Source organism: Arachis duranensis, chromosome 8 (assembly GCF_000817695.3).
Source record: "Arachis duranensis cultivar V14167 chromosome 8, aradu.V14167.gnm2.J7QH, whole genome shotgun sequence".
Classification (NCBI taxonomy): Eukaryota; Viridiplantae; Streptophyta; class Magnoliopsida; order Fabales; family Fabaceae; genus Arachis; species Arachis duranensis.
In genome coordinates this window covers 49,794,527-49,812,600 of record NC_029779.3, presented here as the reverse complement: position 1 = coordinate 49,812,600, position 18,074 = coordinate 49,794,527, and the positions used below count along the sequence as shown (strand labels likewise).

General features: G+C 35.3%; 1 protein-coding gene and 1 long non-coding RNA gene across 2 annotated transcripts; both read right to left on the bottom strand.

Annotated features, from left to right (window-relative positions):
- Positions 1-2,323: 2,323 nt before the first annotated feature.
- On the bottom strand, positions 2,324-3,763 carry LOC107463517 (expansin-A1). The gene is made up of 3 exons (XM_016082319.3): positions 3,557-3,763; positions 3,174-3,486; positions 2,324-3,094 (listed from the first exon to the last, which is right to left on the bottom strand). Exons 1-3 carry the CDS (start codon positions 3,690-3,692, stop codon positions 2,788-2,790), a joined length of 756 nt encoding a protein of 251 aa, XP_015937805.1. The 5' UTR covers positions 3,693-3,763; the 3' UTR covers positions 2,324-2,787.
- An 8,938-nt stretch (positions 3,764-12,701) lies between these two features.
- LOC127741090 (uncharacterized) lies at positions 12,702-13,971 on the bottom strand. Its single transcript, XR_008002008.1, has 2 exons — positions 13,609-13,971; positions 12,702-13,014 (listed from the first exon to the last, which is right to left on the bottom strand). It is a non-coding gene; the product is annotated as an uncharacterized LOC127741090 (long non-coding RNA).
- Positions 13,972-18,074: the final 4,103 nt, after the last annotated feature.

Below are 18,074 nucleotides of genomic sequence, written 5' to 3'. Positions count from 1 at the left end.
TGATAATTTATATTTTTTTTAAAAATTATTTTAAAACAAATATTTTAACATAATAAATAAATAAATAAATTTTTATATTATTGCATCCAAATATAATTAATAATTTTAAAAAATATTTTTATATAAAATATCAAAATATTAAATTATTTTTACTTCTTAAAAGGCTCTTTTATTTTTAAATATTACTTAAAAGATTCGTAAGTCTTTCACAATAACTTTAAATCACATATCAAGGACTTAGGCCCTCAACCAAGAGATATATACACCATCTTTTAAGATTTTTTATTTAAATAAATAAACAAAAGTAATTAATTTCTAAAATACACACAAAATAAAATTGGGATAAAAATAAGCATGATTACTTTGTTTGTAACGCTTGTAAAATAAAAAACATATCAATCTAAAAATGACGTCACTCAAATGGAGACTGAGATGGAAGAAAAATGAATGGCACATGAAAAATGAAGTCTGACTTCTTAATATGTGACCGACAACAGCAAAATGACTGCTTCTAGTTCAACACCCGCAACTTAGAGCACATCAGCTGTGGCAGACATGAATTGGGTCAACACAGTTGCAACGCTAATGAATTGTGTTGCAAACTATATTCCATATTTTTTATCTAAAAGAAACTAATTAATATAATTTTATTTAAAAATTTATTATTGGTCATTATATTTCTATTTCTGTATATACAGCGAGAGTTTTGCCATAACCAAAATTTATTATTAAAATAATAATATAATGCTCACTTTTATATTAATTCAATTCTTTGAGTTTTTTGTGTTCGATAACTTTTTCTGCTTAAAACGCAAAGGTGATTCTCCATTTTAAAAGCGCGTTCACTTCACCTACATTGTAGTCTTTATTGGTTTTAATAATATTCTAATTTTTTATAATATATATTATTGTTTTTATTTACAAATGATAAATTAAATAAAAAGTTAACCATACATGATAATAAAAACATAACTAATAAAAGTTAGAATCTAAAACAGTAATAAAATTAAAATTATTGAGAGTACTTAAAAATAATACTTAAAAAGAGTACTACAATATATTATTTTTAATTTAATAAATGAATATTAATTTTTATTAATATTATATTTTTTAGTAATTATCTATCTAAAAAATATTTTAACTAATATTATCCAAATAATATTTATTTTATCAAAATTAATTTTAGTATAAAATTGTCAAATATAAATCATATTGACACAAAATTATTTTTAATTAAAATTAATTCTATAAAATTATTTTTATTCAAATTTTACTTTGACAAACGGTAATTGAAAAACTCTAGGGCTTTGGATACTGGTCATTACCAGTTTCAATTCAAATAGGATTCAATTTAATCTAACGTTAAAGTTAAATCGCAACATAGTAACGAGTGTGCTTGAGCAGCTCAGGAAGTATAATATTCAACGAGCTCATCTGCGATCAATGACCTTCCGATAACATGACTTGGATCATGGAGCTGCCGGCAAGGTGTTGGTGCAGGTACTCTGCCACGACTACCAGAACTACCGCGAGGTCTTTCTTATTTTGTATTATATGACATGAAACAATAACAAGGCTTAGAAATTGTCTCATATCGCTTTGGAATTTGCAACACAATTCGTAGGCGCTGCCACTATGTTGGCCCGATTCGTGTTTGACACGGTTGATGTGCTTTAATTCGCACGTGCTGAACCATTTTGCAGTGGTCAGTTTGCAGTCGTTAGTCTTGTATTGGAAGTCAGACTTTTCCTTACGCGATCTACTCTTCTTCCAGTCCCTGTTTCGCTGGTGCCATTCTTAGATTGATGTGCGCTGCGAGTAAGAGGACCATGCGTATTTTCATTCCACTTTCATTCTCCTGTAGTTTGGGAATTAATCATTTTTGTTTATTTATTTAAATAAAAAAGTCCCATCTTTCATATAATTTTTTTTACATTAAAAAAAATTAGTAAAGTAAAAAATCATAGTTTAATCATCCTTATAAAATTTATACATGATAAAATTTATAAATTCAATATTAATTATTAGCTTGTTACTTTATATTTTTTTTAACTTGATTTTTTTCTTCTTAAATATCATTATATTATTCAGAAGCAATGAATAGCTCTTTGAAGTTTGAACTCGATTGATACAAAACAAAGTAGTAAATAATCATTTTGATACTTAGATCATTTATAATGGTTAACCCATCATCCTTGATATTTAGGTTATTTTATCAAACAGAATTAATATGTAAAATTTATTTTATCAAAAATAAAAATTATGATTTATTTTGTTAAAATAAAAATTTTTCAAATACCAAGATGACTAACTATCAGGCAGCTTGTCACAAGAAAGAAAGAAGAGCCTACTTTTATTTCATTTATGATTAATGACTTACATTCATTCTGACAATCACAACACACAAAACTAGATAAACTTAAAAGATATGGGAGCAAATTAATCCCGTTACAATATCGGTTTTGCTAATATAAGCTAGCAAATACTACATATCACTCTTGGCTCTTATTTGAAGCGAAATAGTACGATCACTTATTTCATGGTAAAAATGACAGGAAACTAAAATTCCGGGTGGTGAACCCTAAAGATCCACCACTACCGTCTAAAAACTCTACCACAATTGAAATGAATGGGACTATTTTAAAAAATAAGCCCCTTTTCATTTGGGAGTACATATACCCTTAAGACTCAATAATCACTCATAACATACATGCAAGATCCTATTATTAATAACTTGAGAAGTGAAATTGCAACTGCTTTAATTTAAATGAGAAATTAATTAATGGATTAAGGGAATTGTAGGCCCGTGAAGGTCTGGCCAAAGGACCAGGAAGGAGGGGCAACATTGTTAGAGATCAAGGTGCGGCCATCACTGGTGGTAACCTTGAAGGAGAGGGTTTGGCCGTTGAGGTATGAGTTGCTCTGCCAGTTCTGACCCCAGTTCCTTGACATGGATTGCCAATTGGTGTTGGAGCCTTTGATTGAAACGGCATGCACATCGCCTGCACCTCCGACGTTTTGGATTAGTACTAAGTTGAAGTATGCATGGCCGTTGATGGTGAACCTCATGCCTCCTCTCTTTTGGCATGGTACCCTATAATGGTAATTGCACCATGATGATGAGTGGTGTCGAATGAAACAAGAAGAACTGAAAGTATGCATGTAGTAAGTACCTTGTGTAGGCAACAGGGACTATGCCAGCTCTGACATTGGCAATCTGTTGGAAGACAGGCTGAGCCAGATCGAAGTGGTGGAGGGGAGGGTTGCACCATCCGCCGGCGGTGCTAGGGAGGGCGTGGTTTGGAGGGCAGAAATTGGTGACGGTGACCACCACCGACCTCGGCAGACACCACCTCTTGTCATTGACGCACTTGATCTGGAAGCATGCTCCGCAGCTCAGGCCTCCGTTGAAGAGGGCACTGCTCACAGCTGCTGTGTTTCTCCCGTACCCTTCGCTGTTCAGGTTCCCATATCCACACGCTCCACCTACACATACATCATGATTCATGCATGCCTCAAAATCAAATATAATATATAGAATGGAATATGCAGTTACCCATTGTGTCAGCAGCATCACCCCCTCCGTAGAAGGTTGCATGGGCATTGCTCCAACCTCCTTCGCCAACACCATAAACAGGACAACAACATCCCAGCAGCAGGGACAGAAATCCCACCAACACAAAATCAACCATTCTTATTAATTAATTACCAGCTAGCTATGTGGATTGTGGAGTGATGAGTTATGAGGATGGAATTTAAAAACACAGCTTACATTTGATGCCCAATAAATACATGTTAGGACTCGCCTGCTTAGCTTAGCCGTCAACGTCACACTTGTCACCTCTGGGGACTGGGGACCCACAACCGCCAACTCCACCGATTCCATTTTTTCTTCTATATCTATATTCCTCAAACCATGCCATGTGCTTTAACTTTTCACTTCTTTTAATTTCCTCAAGCCTCGAATAAAATATATAATCAGTTATTAATAAGTTTCTTATTATAAATATAAAAATAATCTTCATTATTTGATATTTTGAAAAGTTGAATAAATTGTGCAACATGTGGTTCATGCAATTCGTAGTCAAGTCGCAAAAGACGAAAGGTAAGTAGATTTTATGATTTTAGTTAATATTTAACTAATAAAAGAAAAGTGAGTAATTAAATATTATTAGATATAATTTTATACCATTAAAAATATTCATGATGATTAATTAATGATTATAAATCACAAAATTTGCTGACCTTCTAGTATTTTTCTTTATAATTTATAGTCATCAATTAATTATTATTAATATTTTTAATGATGTGAGATTATATTTAATTGTGTGAAATTATTCACTTTTTTTTTACTAGTTAAGTACGGATCAAATTTTAATAAAAGTGCTAACCCTCTAGATTTTTTTCTATTAAAAAAAACGTATAATAATAATCCGTCTCTTTTTCCTCTTCTTTGTCGTAAGAATGATAATATTATAGCCGAGATGAAAAAAAAAGTTCTCAAAAAAAGAAGCGCTCAAATTTATTAAGAGCAGTTATGAACTGAAGAAGAAGGAGAGTGATCTCTCTAATATAAATACTCAAATGATTGAAGTTATGTAAAGTTAAAAAATTTGGAGAACAATAGATAAATCGTGATTTTAATTGCCTTTGCTGAAGGATTTGAGTGTATTGTTATGCAAGCAAAACTATTAACCTCCGATAATAACCTATCGATGATGGATCCGGACAAAGTTGTTCAAGAGGAATGACAACCTAACAGATTGATGTTTATAGTTTAAGTAATGAAATCCTTCACAATTATAAATACATATGCAAAATTCAATAAAAACCAGTTCAGTTCCATCTCTTCAATTACAACTGTTGTTTCTATCAAACTCAACGGTATTTAATTACATTGGAAACTGGAGCGCTAGTTACAACTAGGGGTGGAAACAGGCTAGGTCAGGTCAGGCTTTGCTCTTAACAAGCCTGACTTGTCATACAGTTGATTAGCCTGAGGCTGGCCTGCAGCCTGTTATAGGCTCTTTATAAATTACTAGGTCTGGCCTGTTATTCAGCCTGGCCTGGCCTGAAACCTGTTAAAAGGCCTGATAATTTTTTTTATAAAAATAAAAATATTATTTAAAAAATTTATTTTTTAATAAAAATAGTTATATGTAATATGTCATATATTTAATATTTATAAAAAATTTTAAACTTTTAACATATTTAAAATATACAAAAATATTTATAATAAAATATAATAAATTTAAAATATCTCATAATTTTATTAATAATAAATAATTATTTATATATTTAATTATATTTTAACAAGACCAGACAGGCCTGACAGGCCTATAAAGCTAATTAGTAAATCTGAGTCTGGCCTATTAATGTATTAAGGCTTTTAAAAAAGTCTGGGTCTGTACCTATTTTATAACAGGTTAAACCAGGCCAGGCCAAACACAGGCCCCTGGCAGGCCGCCTGACCTTTTTCCATCCCTAGTTACAACCCTTTTTAATGACAAGACCATCTATCTTTTTCATTTTCTTTTTCAAGAAAAGTTACACTTCTCCATTAATTGTTTCAGCTTTTATATATTTTAATATTTATTTTAATCAAACATGTTGAGCTGGGAACTCCATATATCTATAAATCAAAATGCCGAGTCATAGCTCATTAATAAACCTATTTTCATCAAAATATCACTAGATCAAACTTGGGGGCTATGATATAGCCGTTATAGCTCGTCTATACGTCATGACTCAGCTATATACGTTATAAATCGGTTATCAATAACAGTCATCAAAACAAATAAATACTAAAACGCACAAATATGCTATTACTCTTCATTTAAAGCAAAATTACTCGGAGACATAATCGTTACTCTCCGTTTCAAATATAAAGAAAATGTAAGAAGATTGTTCGAATTATTGCAATTTGAAAAGTTTATTATTCACATGCTAACTTGAGCGTCGAAGTGCCTTTTACAGGTATCCACCCTTTATTCTCTCATTGCCGAAGTATAACTTATCCCGACGGAAAAGCTTATAGTTACTCATCGCCGGACGAGCTATACATCGGCCCACAAGAATAAAATGCATAACCGACCATTGACACCCACTTCGAATATAAAGGGATGCAAGAAACTGTTTTAACACGATATACAGAGCTTATTACTCACTAAGTTGAGCGTTGGAATTTCTTTTGCAGGTGTCCACCCCCTTATTCTCTTGGTGTCGAGGTATAACTCTATCCGACGAAAAAAGGACAAGCTATACCCCAGTTATGCTTGCGGGTAGGGTAGGGTACGGGTGTAGGGTGTACTCTACCCTACCCTACCCGCACCCCATATATAACACATATTTTATAAAAATTAGGTATATAGTGACGGAGATGAGAGTTGAACCCACAACCTCCCTCATGTAATGACTTACAATAAATGAGCAACTATTAAACTAGTTAGTTAATTTAGTAATTTAGAGCATTAACTTTTTATTTTTTAGGAAATGTCTAGGGGCCTGCAATTTTTGTGTTTTGTGGTTAACACTTAACCATCAAAAGAAAAATGAATGATCTCCCACCTTTAGATGTAATCTCACACCATTAAAAATACTATTGATGGCTAATTGATGGTTACAAAACACAAAAGTTGCTGGTCCCTAACATTACTCTATTTTTTATTTTATTAATATGTATAAAACCCGAAATAATTGAATTTTATATATACTTTGAAAAAATTTGATATTTCTACGGGTAAGGTAGGGTAGGGTATGGTTTAGAACTTTAGGGTACGGGTAGGATTAGGGTTGAGAGATTCTCAACCCGCGGGTAGGGTAGGGTAGGGTAGGGTAGGGTAGAGTTTTAATGAAATTTTTAATCCGCGGGTAGGTTAGAGTCCAAACCCTACCAAACCCTACCCATTTTCAGCCCTACTAATTAGCACATGGCAAACGAAAAATAAGGAATAGAAAATCAATTAGCCGAGCTTACTAATGCGCAAATAACTCATAATGATTACAACGAACAATCGGACGAGGAGGAAGCAAATTCTGATCTAACCTGTGTTTCTAAAACTCAGCAACCAAAGGAGGATCAACCAGCCAATGAAAAAAATGAATTAGATAACGCAGTTGCACTATTTATGGTAGATGTCATGAATCTTCAATTGCCCAAAAACTTTTATGATGGCTTGGGTGATCCAAAGAAACACATCAACAAATTTTGTTCCATGATGATAATAAACGGTGCTTCTGACCCTATTTTATGTTGTTGTTTTTCTACTTTTTTAGACGATCATGTACTTGATTAGTTTTCTTCTTTGTCTGCATAATTTATTTCACGCTTTCAATAGCTGGCTAAGTTATTTGAAGTTTAGTTCGCTACATCTTCAATTTATTTGCATGATTAGGATTATACAAACACAATCAAGCAAAGAAAACATGAAAGCCCTAGGGAGTATGTAACCCGATTCACTAAAGTAGCGATGAGCATTCCTAATCTTCATCCAGAGGTGCACCTACACGCCATTAAAAATGGACTTCGCCTAGAAAAATTACAGGAAGCTATAACCGTAGTTAAGCCAAGAACCTTAGCCGAGTTTTGAGAGAAAGCAAAAGGTTAAATGGAGATTGAAGATCTACACCAAGGTCAAAGGTTAGAGAAAACTCACAGCAATAAAGACAATGATAAAGCTCGGGATAATAAAAAACTTTCTTGGTTAATGCGCATTATGATTCCTGCACCCAATTCAATACTAAGAGGGAAGAAATAATCAAGGAGACCTTGAATGCAAAACTCATTAAACCTCCTCGAAAAGCTGGAAATTATCAAGATCTGAAGAGTGTGGATAAGTCAAAATATTGTACCTTCCATAAAAAGTATGTACACACTACTGACGAGTGTGTTGTAGCCAAAGAGCTACTAGAGCGACTAGCTCACCAGAGACATTTGGATAAATATATTGGCGGACACATCCAACAGCAGAATTAATTGCATATCTGGAGACTTTGCTTGTGGTAGAATTACGAGCTCTGCTCGTAAACGCACCTACCAAGCTATGCTATGAGTGGAAGGTACCCTCAATAATCCTCAACTTCTTCCTACGTTTTCAGAGATGATATTCAAACCATCCAACTTCAATACAACTGCAACAAATTTAGATGATCTAGTCATGATCTCTATTCAATTAGGGGATCTATTAGTTTGGAAAGTTTTACTGGACCCCAGAAGCAGCGCCGATGTCCTTTTTTACTCCACATTTTAGAAGATGAAGCTGAGCAATCATATACTACAACTATCCACTAGAGATTTAGTGGGGTTTTCAGGCGAATATGTACCTATTTTAGGATCTGTGTGGTTAAAAATCACACTGGGTGAGAATCCTCTAACCAAAACTTTAGATACTCAATATCTTGTTGTTGATTATTTCAGTCCTTATAATTTAATACTTGGTTGTCCTTTTTTAAATAAGTTTGGTGCTATAGTATCTACAATTTATCTATGTGTCAAGTTTTATTTGTAGGATGACCTCATTGGTAGGGGTGTTCAAAATCAATCCGGACCAAACTAAACTGACGAACCGAACCGAAATAATAAAAAATCAAATTAATCGAAAACCGAAAAAATCGAGAAAAACCTATTTTACTATTTTTTTGCGGTTTGGTTTGGTTTTCGATTTTGACCATGAAAACTCAAACCAAACCAAACCGAACTGGTTAGGAAAAAACCCTAAAAATTACTAACCCCACCACCCCAAACGAATGAAATGCTGCTGTGCGCGAGTGTAAGCGTCCCTGCCCCCAAATCCCCAATCCCTAACCTAGCTCAGTACTCAGTCGCTCTCTCTTCTCCAAATCTCGACACCTGCGCACCCAGCCGAACCTGCCTACGGCACCCACGTTCCTCCTAAGTCCCACCACCGCAAAGCCTTCCTCCGAATCCCAACACCGAAGCCTTCCTCTTCGCGAAGACGCGGACAGAGCAGAGATCCCAACACGAAGCCGTTGGTCGGTCACACATCAGGCCAGCACGCCACCCACTGACCAGAAGGCCAGCAACACGCCACCACCCACTGACTTAACAGGGCATGACAGCACCCCGTCATCACCGTTGAGACGCCACCACCCAGTAGCGTTTCTGGATTCTGGCCACGATCATCAATTCAACCCAGCAGCTCTCGGTCTCCCACTCAGCCTTCCTCCCAAGTCAATATGGAGCCCGAGCCACTGATTTAGGTAATGTTTATCATTTGCTGTTTACTGGTGCATTGTTGATTTGTTGCTACTTGCTGTTTAAGTGTTTAATTGGTGGTATTGTTGTATTTGTTTATGCAATTTATTGTATTTGGGGGTTTTAGCTTATAAATGTGTATTATTTCTGATTGTTAGGGTTCTAGGTTATGATTGTTAGAGAAGTTATGTTTTTTATTGTTAGGATAAGGAATCGATGCTCCTGAAAGTGTAATGCCATATGGAAAGGAAGCTAAAAATGAACCAACAAAGATTGTTCAAGGAAAGTCTTTGGGGGTCCTTGTATATGGACAAGATCGCTATGGTCGTTGCGTCGGTGATCTCTACTATAATGCTGTTTTTGCACAAGTAATTTGGTTTGTACTTTCTCTCGATTTTTCATTCATTTGTCAGGGTTGCCTTTGGAACATTCTTGAATTAAAGTAGTTAGATACAATTAAATAATAACAAAATACATGTTAGTTCAATGTAGCTCTATATAACATAGGATTGCTTTTGAGTTTCTCATTTTGCTTTTCTTTTATGATAAGGAAATGATGCTGAAGAAGGGTTTAGCATGGCACTACTAAGCCTATGACAAAAGTCCAAAACTAGAAACAGTAAGTGATATACTACTTTTTCTTGTTTCCTTCATTTCTTTGTGCCAAAGCTATATATATAAGCTTTATATTGCCGTTATTCTAGTGGAAAAACAAGCAAGAGCAAAGCGAGTTGGATTATGGGCCTCAAAGAATCCAGAGAACCCTGTGCCTATATATATAATATGGTCTTTTAATAAATAAGGAATTCATTTTCTTATATGTGTTTGTGTTTTATTGAATTGCTAACACATTAGTCACTTTAAACAGTGTAATATGTAGTTTTTTTAATCTATAACTGTGAAACATTGAATCAAGACCTTTGTTAGTTATTGCGTATTTGTGTTCTATGATTGTGAAATGGTATGATAGGTTTTTCTTTGGGTTGATTGAAAAAATCGAACAAACCGAACCAAACCAAATCGATTTTAATAGGTTTGGTTTGGTTCGGATGGTTTTGATTAAAAAACCGAACCAAACCGAACCGCAGCTTAATTAAACGATTGGATTGGATCACTTTTCTTTGAAAAATCGATCCAAACCACACCGCAGACACCCCTACTCATTGCCACTATCTACAGTGACCACCGTGAAACTCGACATTGCTACAACATCAGTCTGAGAATATCTGCTTCTAACCAAGATATAAGTGCATAGATTAATGATGTTCACAATTTTCTTGATCTTCCACCATTAGCTGAGTTAGACCCACGAGCCGAGCTCTAAGATCGATCTACCCCAATAGAGGAATTACAAAAGATTTCTTTAACTAATGATTCTAACAAGTTCAGCTATGTAGGTACAGCTCTTTAGGAACACGAAAAAGATACACTCCAACAATTTCTTCAACAAAATGTAGATTTATTTGCTTGGACTCCTTTAGATATGCTCGGCATTGACCTCTCTGTCATTTCTCACAAACTGGCATCAAATTCATCTGTCCGACCTATAGCACAAAAAAGTGCAACATTAGCATGGATAAGAAACAAGAACCATTAGAGGAAACTCAAAAACTCATTCATGTCAGCTTCATAAATGAAATCAGGTTCACTCATAGTAATAAAGCATAATGGTAAATGGTGCATGTGCATCGATTTTACTGATTTGAACAAAACTTGTCCAAAGGATGTGTATCCTTTATCATCTATTGACACCTTGGTTAATAATGCCTCTGGCTTTGAAACTATAAGCATTATGGATGCCTATTCTGGTTATAATCAAATTTTGATGCATCCTTCAGATCAAGATAAAATATCTTTTATAATTGAATATGGCAATTTTTGTAATAAAATTATGTCTTTTGTCTTAAAAATGCAAAGATTGCCTATCAATGACTTATAGATAAAGTCTTCGCCAAGAAAATTGGTCGGAACATGGAGATCTATGTTGATGACATGGTAGCCAATACAAAGGTTGGGGAATCCTACGTGGCCGACCTCACTAGAATTTTTGCTCAAATAAGACAGTACAACGTGCGATTGAACCTTGAAAAATGTATATTTGGTGTTCAAAAAGGTAAATTCCTTAGTTTCTTACTTACAAGCCGAGGTATAAATGCCAATCTTGATAAATACTAAGCTGTGCTCGAAATCAAGAATCCTCAAACATTTAAGGAGGTCCAACGACTAACGGGGATACTTGCTATTTTATCAAGATTTTTACCTTGATTAGTTTCTAATCTTTTTGCTTTTTTCAAACACTAAATAAAAAATTAATTTTGATTGGAATGATACATGTGAAAATGCTTTTACAAATATTAAGGCTATCGTTTCAAAATCCTCCTATATTACAAAAACCTGAACATGTGGAAGAACTATATTTTTATTTATGCATCACTAATTGGGTCATTAACTCTGTTCTTATTACAGAAAAGAATAAAGTCCAACACCCTATATATTTTGTCAGCAAATTCCTACAATATGCTGAGCTTTGTTATCCAAATATAGAAAAGCTCGTCCTGGCTTTGGTGTTTTCAGCTAGACGACTCCGACCTTATTTCTAAAGTCGTGTCATTATAGTTCGGACTGAGCAACCATTATGATAGGTGAGTGCTAAACCATAGTTAGCGGGCCAACTTATAAAATGATCTATCGAACTCTCCGAATTTGACATTCAATATCAAAGTCGGGGACCCATCAAATCCTAGTATTTAATAGACTTTATCACCGTCACTACTCTTGACTCAGAGGACCATTTCAACGAATGGACCCTTTATGTTTATGGTGCTTCAAACCCACAAGGGTGTGGAGCTGAAATCCTTCTTGAAGATGGTAATGAAATTATCTTGGAGAATACTTTGCATTTCTCTTTCAAGATAAGCAATAATCAGACCGAATACGAGGCCTTGATCGCTGGTTTGAGGTTAACAATCAATCTACACATTTCCGAGCTAAAAGTAAATTGTGACTCTCTATTAGTCAATCAATAGGTAAACCAATTATTTCAAGACAAAGATCCTCTTTTGATGAAATATTTAGATATTGTCAAATTTCTCATTTCTAAATTTTTCAAATTTGAAATTCATCGTATCTCGAGAGAACAAAATCACAAAGCTGACATTCTATTTAAACTAGCAAGTACACAATCACACATTTCAACTCTTTTGCAATCTACTTTAGTTATACCAAGTATAAATCTAACTGATGTCTTAAGTGTTACTCAGGCACATGATTGGCGATGGCTGTAACACCTTACCGCACAGAACTTTACGCTTAAGTTCGTAAATTAGAGGTGGTGGAGTATTACAACCTCTAAAAGTAAAAATGCGTACATATGCATATATGAAAAGAAGTTTTAACTAAGAGCCTTGAAGAAAAATTGAACAAAACCAACAAAAAATGCATCGCACTAGAAACAGTTAAGTGTAAAAGGGGAGATAACAGCGTATAATAAGGGAAATGTACATATATACATGGAGTTCCAAAAAGATACAAGTAGCAAGCTCTTAACTTGACCTGTGAAGTAAAGACCAGCCAGAAGATAGATATACATATATATAGAACCCAACTATATCCAGAAGACAAAATACAAAACCTGTTTTCTCCCAAAGTCAACCTCTAAGAGGGACAAAATATAAGTTATATACAAGATGGAGAACACTACTATATACATATACAAAACACTAAAAAAGAATATCCTAAAGGTAGATCTTCACGTTCCAAGAGTCTCCAGCACGCTCAACATGGTATCTCCTGTCCTGCATCTAAAAACAACAATATATATATGAAATGAGAACTAAAGATTTTCAATATGGTAAAGGTGCCTGCATAGTTAATAAATAATGTCCCAAAAAGTTAGAAGGATTCCAAAACTCCATCAACCTATATTCATATCCTAAAATTTTCACTAGACTAAAATTAAGGTGATTATGTCTAAGAGAATTAATATAATTTAAGTTTTCATTTTCTTTTTCAGCAATCCTCCAAAATCTAGGTGGATCAACCCTTAGCGCTTCCTTTATCTGTCAAAGAAATTTCTCAGAAATAAATACAGACAAAACAGATAAGAAAAATACAGATATAGATAACAATTATAGCAAATAAATCAGATAGCAGTTAATTACAGTTAAGCAACTAGGCAAGTTAAAACAAATACAAACTCAAACAAAACATACAAATACATATGATGTATACTTGCTCTATGACCGATGAATCTCATTTGTCGGTTATATAGCCAAACCTGACATTCCGATAGTGAACCTTGGACAGAATATTACAACACGGAGTAAATAGGACCAAACTATAACCCTTGCATCTTATCCGCATAACCTAGAACAGGAAGACAATCTCACCCTTACCTCTTATTTAGCCGGTGTTACGATTCTCAACTTGTAACAAGTAGATCACGCCATTACATCTTATCTGGTGTCTCGAATCTTTTATCGATTGCATATTGTTCCTTGTACGTATGGATACCGTCTTTAATTTGTTTTTCTCCGATTTCTTGGGCACTAAGATATGGGATGATAGGAACGAAGTTGAAAAATGGGTAAGAGAGTAAGAAAGTGAATGGGGATGTGAAAAATGCATGCAAATGTGGCGACATAGAAAAAGGTGCAAGTGTAAGGGGTTTAGGGATCGGAAATGAACGTGTTGGGTTGCGTCACACTCACTCACTGTCGCTTTTTGTTGGCTTCAAAACCCCTCTTTTATTTGTTCCAAACTCAAGTGGATTATAGCTGGTTCTTGTATGTTTCTTACCAAAAGGACATTATATTGTTGTCAAATGAGTGCTGCATGTCAAAGTGAATGGATGACTGCTGTTACTACCGCTCTTTGGGACCAATCTTCTTCTTCTTCCTCTGCCCTCCATAATTCGTTCGGTAGGAGAGTAACAAAAATGAGTTATCAAACAATTAAATAATTATATATTTAAATTTTTAAAATTTCACATTTAAATTTTATATTAATTAATTACTGGTTAATTTTTTATTCCTGCAAATTTTATATCAAACTTAACTAGTATTTATAATATTAACGAAATATTATAATAAGAGTCTAATAAGACGCAAGGGAAGGAATATAATATTTTTAACTCCACTATCTAGCAGAACAAAATTAACAACCTTCAATTCCTAACAAATTAAATATTTTTAACATTCATCATGTCCATATATATATGGTAGCTAATTGGATGGAGCTACCGGTGCTTCTTGTTTGATTCTCAACAAATGATAACGACATCGTCTTTATTTCTCATATATAGAATGACTCTCGAATCTCGATTATATCGATCCATACATTCTTTTAATTTAAATAAAAAGGCAGTGACAAAATTATGTTGACAAGCATTAATAACGTTTATATAGTTGCTAAAAACTCTAGTTAGTCATGCGTTGCGATAATGCATAATTAACTTAAATAAATGACAATAAAAAATATATTCGGAAATATAATTATTATTTAATATTTAATATTTTAATTTTATTGTTATAAACTTATAATATTGCAAATGAGTTTCTCAACTTACTTTTGTTATTTATTTTACTATAATTAAATTTAACAACTATTTGTATGACTAGTTTTTTAAAAAGTTATATTCTTACAGGATACGAGTTAAGTTGAATTTTTTGTGCAAGTATACTTAAACTTGATTTTCTTTGAGTAATTCCTCTAGTGATAATCAGTTCAGACTGACTTGAATGCAACCAAGTCGTGTTTAGATTTGTCTAGGTGATGAATACCAAGGCCCAAAGGGGCAACCAAAAGATAAATTAATTGTTAGTGTTCCATCCTGAGTGGACCGAGATGTATGGCCTCTGAGGGGTCACTCAAGTCCTGGGTTGAGCTATACGTCGTCCAAGGGCAATACCAGAGGTAGGTCTCGGTCCTTTGAAATACGGCGGTGGGAGCACTTGCACAAAGCACTCCGACGCTCTGATGTGAGTAATATCAGAATAAGAGAGATAAATCAGAGAGAGTTCTGTAACCTGGCTTTTTATGGGTTATGTGGCCTGGTTTTATAGTTGAGTTTTGTGTTTAGTGAGTTCCGATAAATCTGATAAGTGCCGTTGTTAGTATCTTTGACTTGCACAGAGTTGTTATCTTGCTTGGGTAGCGGTTTCCGTTGTTTTGTGGATAGCGCCCAATGGATAAGAGCAACCTGGTCGCAGTTTTCTGTTCCTGTTTGTTAGCTTTCGGGTTTCAAGCTCGGTTTCTATTTGGATCTTATCTCCGAGTATAGTGGGGTACACATCATAGCCCCCTAAGCTCGTCTGATGTTGTGTAATAAACAGTAAGCGAGCTTTGATGGACTTGGGTTTGACTTGATTTACTTGGGCTTCTTTATTCGTTTAAATGACTTGAGGGAGAATTTCAAAAGACTCGTTCGTTGATTCCTTGCAGAACGTACCATTTTGAATACATTTTTCTGCCGTTTGGGTTTTCCATGTTTTTTAGTGGTTGAGAATTAAGATACCCACTAAGTTAGTGGGCTTGCAATAATATCTTTCGGCATTTCGGGACTCACACTCTGCTGTTTCCTTTTTTTACGGTTTACCCTTCAGTATGTCTTTGAAAGGTTAGTGTTTTCATCTTCTACTTTTCACTTTTACTGCTTGCTGTTCATGCATGGCGAAAGAGAAAGGGAAAGAAAAAATTAAAGTGGTTGAGGATAGAGAAGATGACCCCTATCATTGGGTTCATGACGATGTTAGGACTCGCTCTTCTTCCTTCAACAGTGTCGAGTCCCTGTCTGAGTTAAAAGGTTGGAACTTGGTGAGGGGTGGTTCTTCTGCGTCTATTGAGCTTCTTCCTTGTTCTAGCAGTGATAGGGTTTATGAAAGGAGGGGTGACTGGGGGTATTTTTATATGTATACCCCATGTATGGTTGAACTTGGTCTGAATTTTCCTTTTCCTTCCTTCGAATGTGACGTTCTTACGCAATTGAACTGTGCTCCGTCACAGCTACATCCTAATTCCTGGGCGTTTCTCTGCGCCTTTCAGTGTTTGATGGAGTTCCTTTCTTTTCCGTGCTCGTTGTCACTGTTTTTTCCTTATTTCAGTCGAAGGGGGTCCGGAAGGGTCTGTGGGTTTGCCTTAGTAGTTTCCCTGGCCGTTTCTTGTTTCATCTGTACAAATCTTCTTTTAAAAATTTCAAGTCTCTTTTCGTTAAGGTTTGGTCTATAGAGGCTGAATATCTATTTTACCTAGACGGTGAGCTTATTGAGAGATTTCCTCTATATTGGTGCTCTGAACCGAGTCAGATCCTCGAGGCTGATGAGCGGAGTAAGGAGGAAGACTCTTTCTTGGATTTTTTGGTCGAGAATTTTGCTGCTAGGGAGTGTCTATCTATTCCTGAACTTTTGTCTTTGTATGATTTTGGGGATAAAGATGGCTTGAAAGCCTACATAGGTAATAATTTTGTGTGTTTACTGATTTCCTTGCTATTGTAATGTTGCCTAAAGTTTGTTGTGTTTGCAGGTGGGCGAGTTCCTCATCTTGATCCGTCTCTGTTCTAGTCCTTTATAAAGAAGAAAAAGGAGCAAGGTGTTAGTGGTGCTCGGAAGGATGAAGGTGGGGCGGCCGCTCATTCCTCTGTTCAGCCAACGTCCTCATATAAAAGGAGAAGAGATGACATTGATAAGTCCATTGAGGTCATATCAGGGGGCGAGCAGGAGGTTGCTGGCAGAAATAAGGTTGCCTTTGACCGCCAAAAAAGACTTCATGGTTTTATCCCAGGATCTAGCTCTCACTCTTTATGGAGCGAGCAGTTTAATTTTACTGAGCTCTCGAATAAGGCTTCTCAGTATCCGGGAGATATGCTCGTGACTCGCCGAGTTGGAGTTGAGGTGCTTGGGAAGTTTGTTCAGGTTATTTTACATTTTCTTCTGAATTCTACATTTGTCGTGGTTGTTTTCCATTCTCACTTTGGGCAATTCTGGCAGGTCATTGCTTTTTGCCTGATGTGTGTTGGCCGCACCACTGAGCTTATTGGTGCCGAGCAGCAGGAAGCTGTGACAAAGATTTCGGATTTGGAGAGTTCTTATAAGGTGATAATTGCTGAATTGGAGAAGTCGTCTAAGGAAAAAGATGATGATGTTTCTAATGCTGCTTCTAAGGTAAAGAAGTCTGAGGAGGAGATTGCCCGTTTGAGAGATCAGGTTCGGTTGTTGCAAGCCGACCTCAAGGAGAGTGATGTTGCTAAGGGGAAACTGACTGCGAGGGTGCACGAGCTGGAGGAGGTTGGAATTGAGATGTTTTCTTCCGGTTTCGATCGCGCGGTGAGCCAGATTGCTTTATTGGCCCCTGACTTTGATTGTGATCGGCTGGACGTGACTAAGATTGTGATTGATGGAAAGCTAGTCGTGGATGGCACTGTGGAGGAACATGATGAGAATGTTCTTTCCTCTTAGTTTGTTTTGTTTACTTTGGATTTGGCTGTTCGTTTGGCATGTAATGGTGACTGTTTGTTGTTTGTTTTACATCTGTTAGTTTTTTGTTGTTTGAACTTTGGATAAGATTTACTTATTTTGGCCATGGTATGGCTCTGTTGACAATGTCTATTTTATGATTAAATGTGTGATTGTTTCTGCCCATTGTTAGTAAGATCGGGATTTGTTTCAAATGATCGATCATATTTGTTTGGGTAAATATGGCGTCCGGCCTCATTAAAACCCTCCTTAGGCAAAACCCTTTTTATTTGGAAAAAAGGCTCTAAGGAGAAAAAAGAGTACCTTCATTCGCTAATAGTACAAATTATGAGGTATACATCTTTAAGGAAGAGATGTTCCAATTCCCTGAAACTGGATTGCCTTGTAGTGTT

Excerpts from the sequence above, each read along its gene's own strand:
- LOC107463517 (XM_016082319.3), bottom strand. The coding sequence starts at position 3,692 with ATGGTTGATTTTGTGTTGGTGGGATTTCTGTCCCTGCTGCTGGGATGT. Across the intron at positions 3,487-3,556 it reads TGATGCTGCTGACACAATGG|GTGGAGCGTGTGGATATGGG; the intron begins GTAACTGCATAT and ends ATGTATGTGTAG. Across the intron at positions 3,095-3,173 it reads GTCCCTGTTGCCTACACAAG|GGTACCATGCCAAAAGAGAG; the intron begins GTACTTACTACA and ends TTACCATTATAG.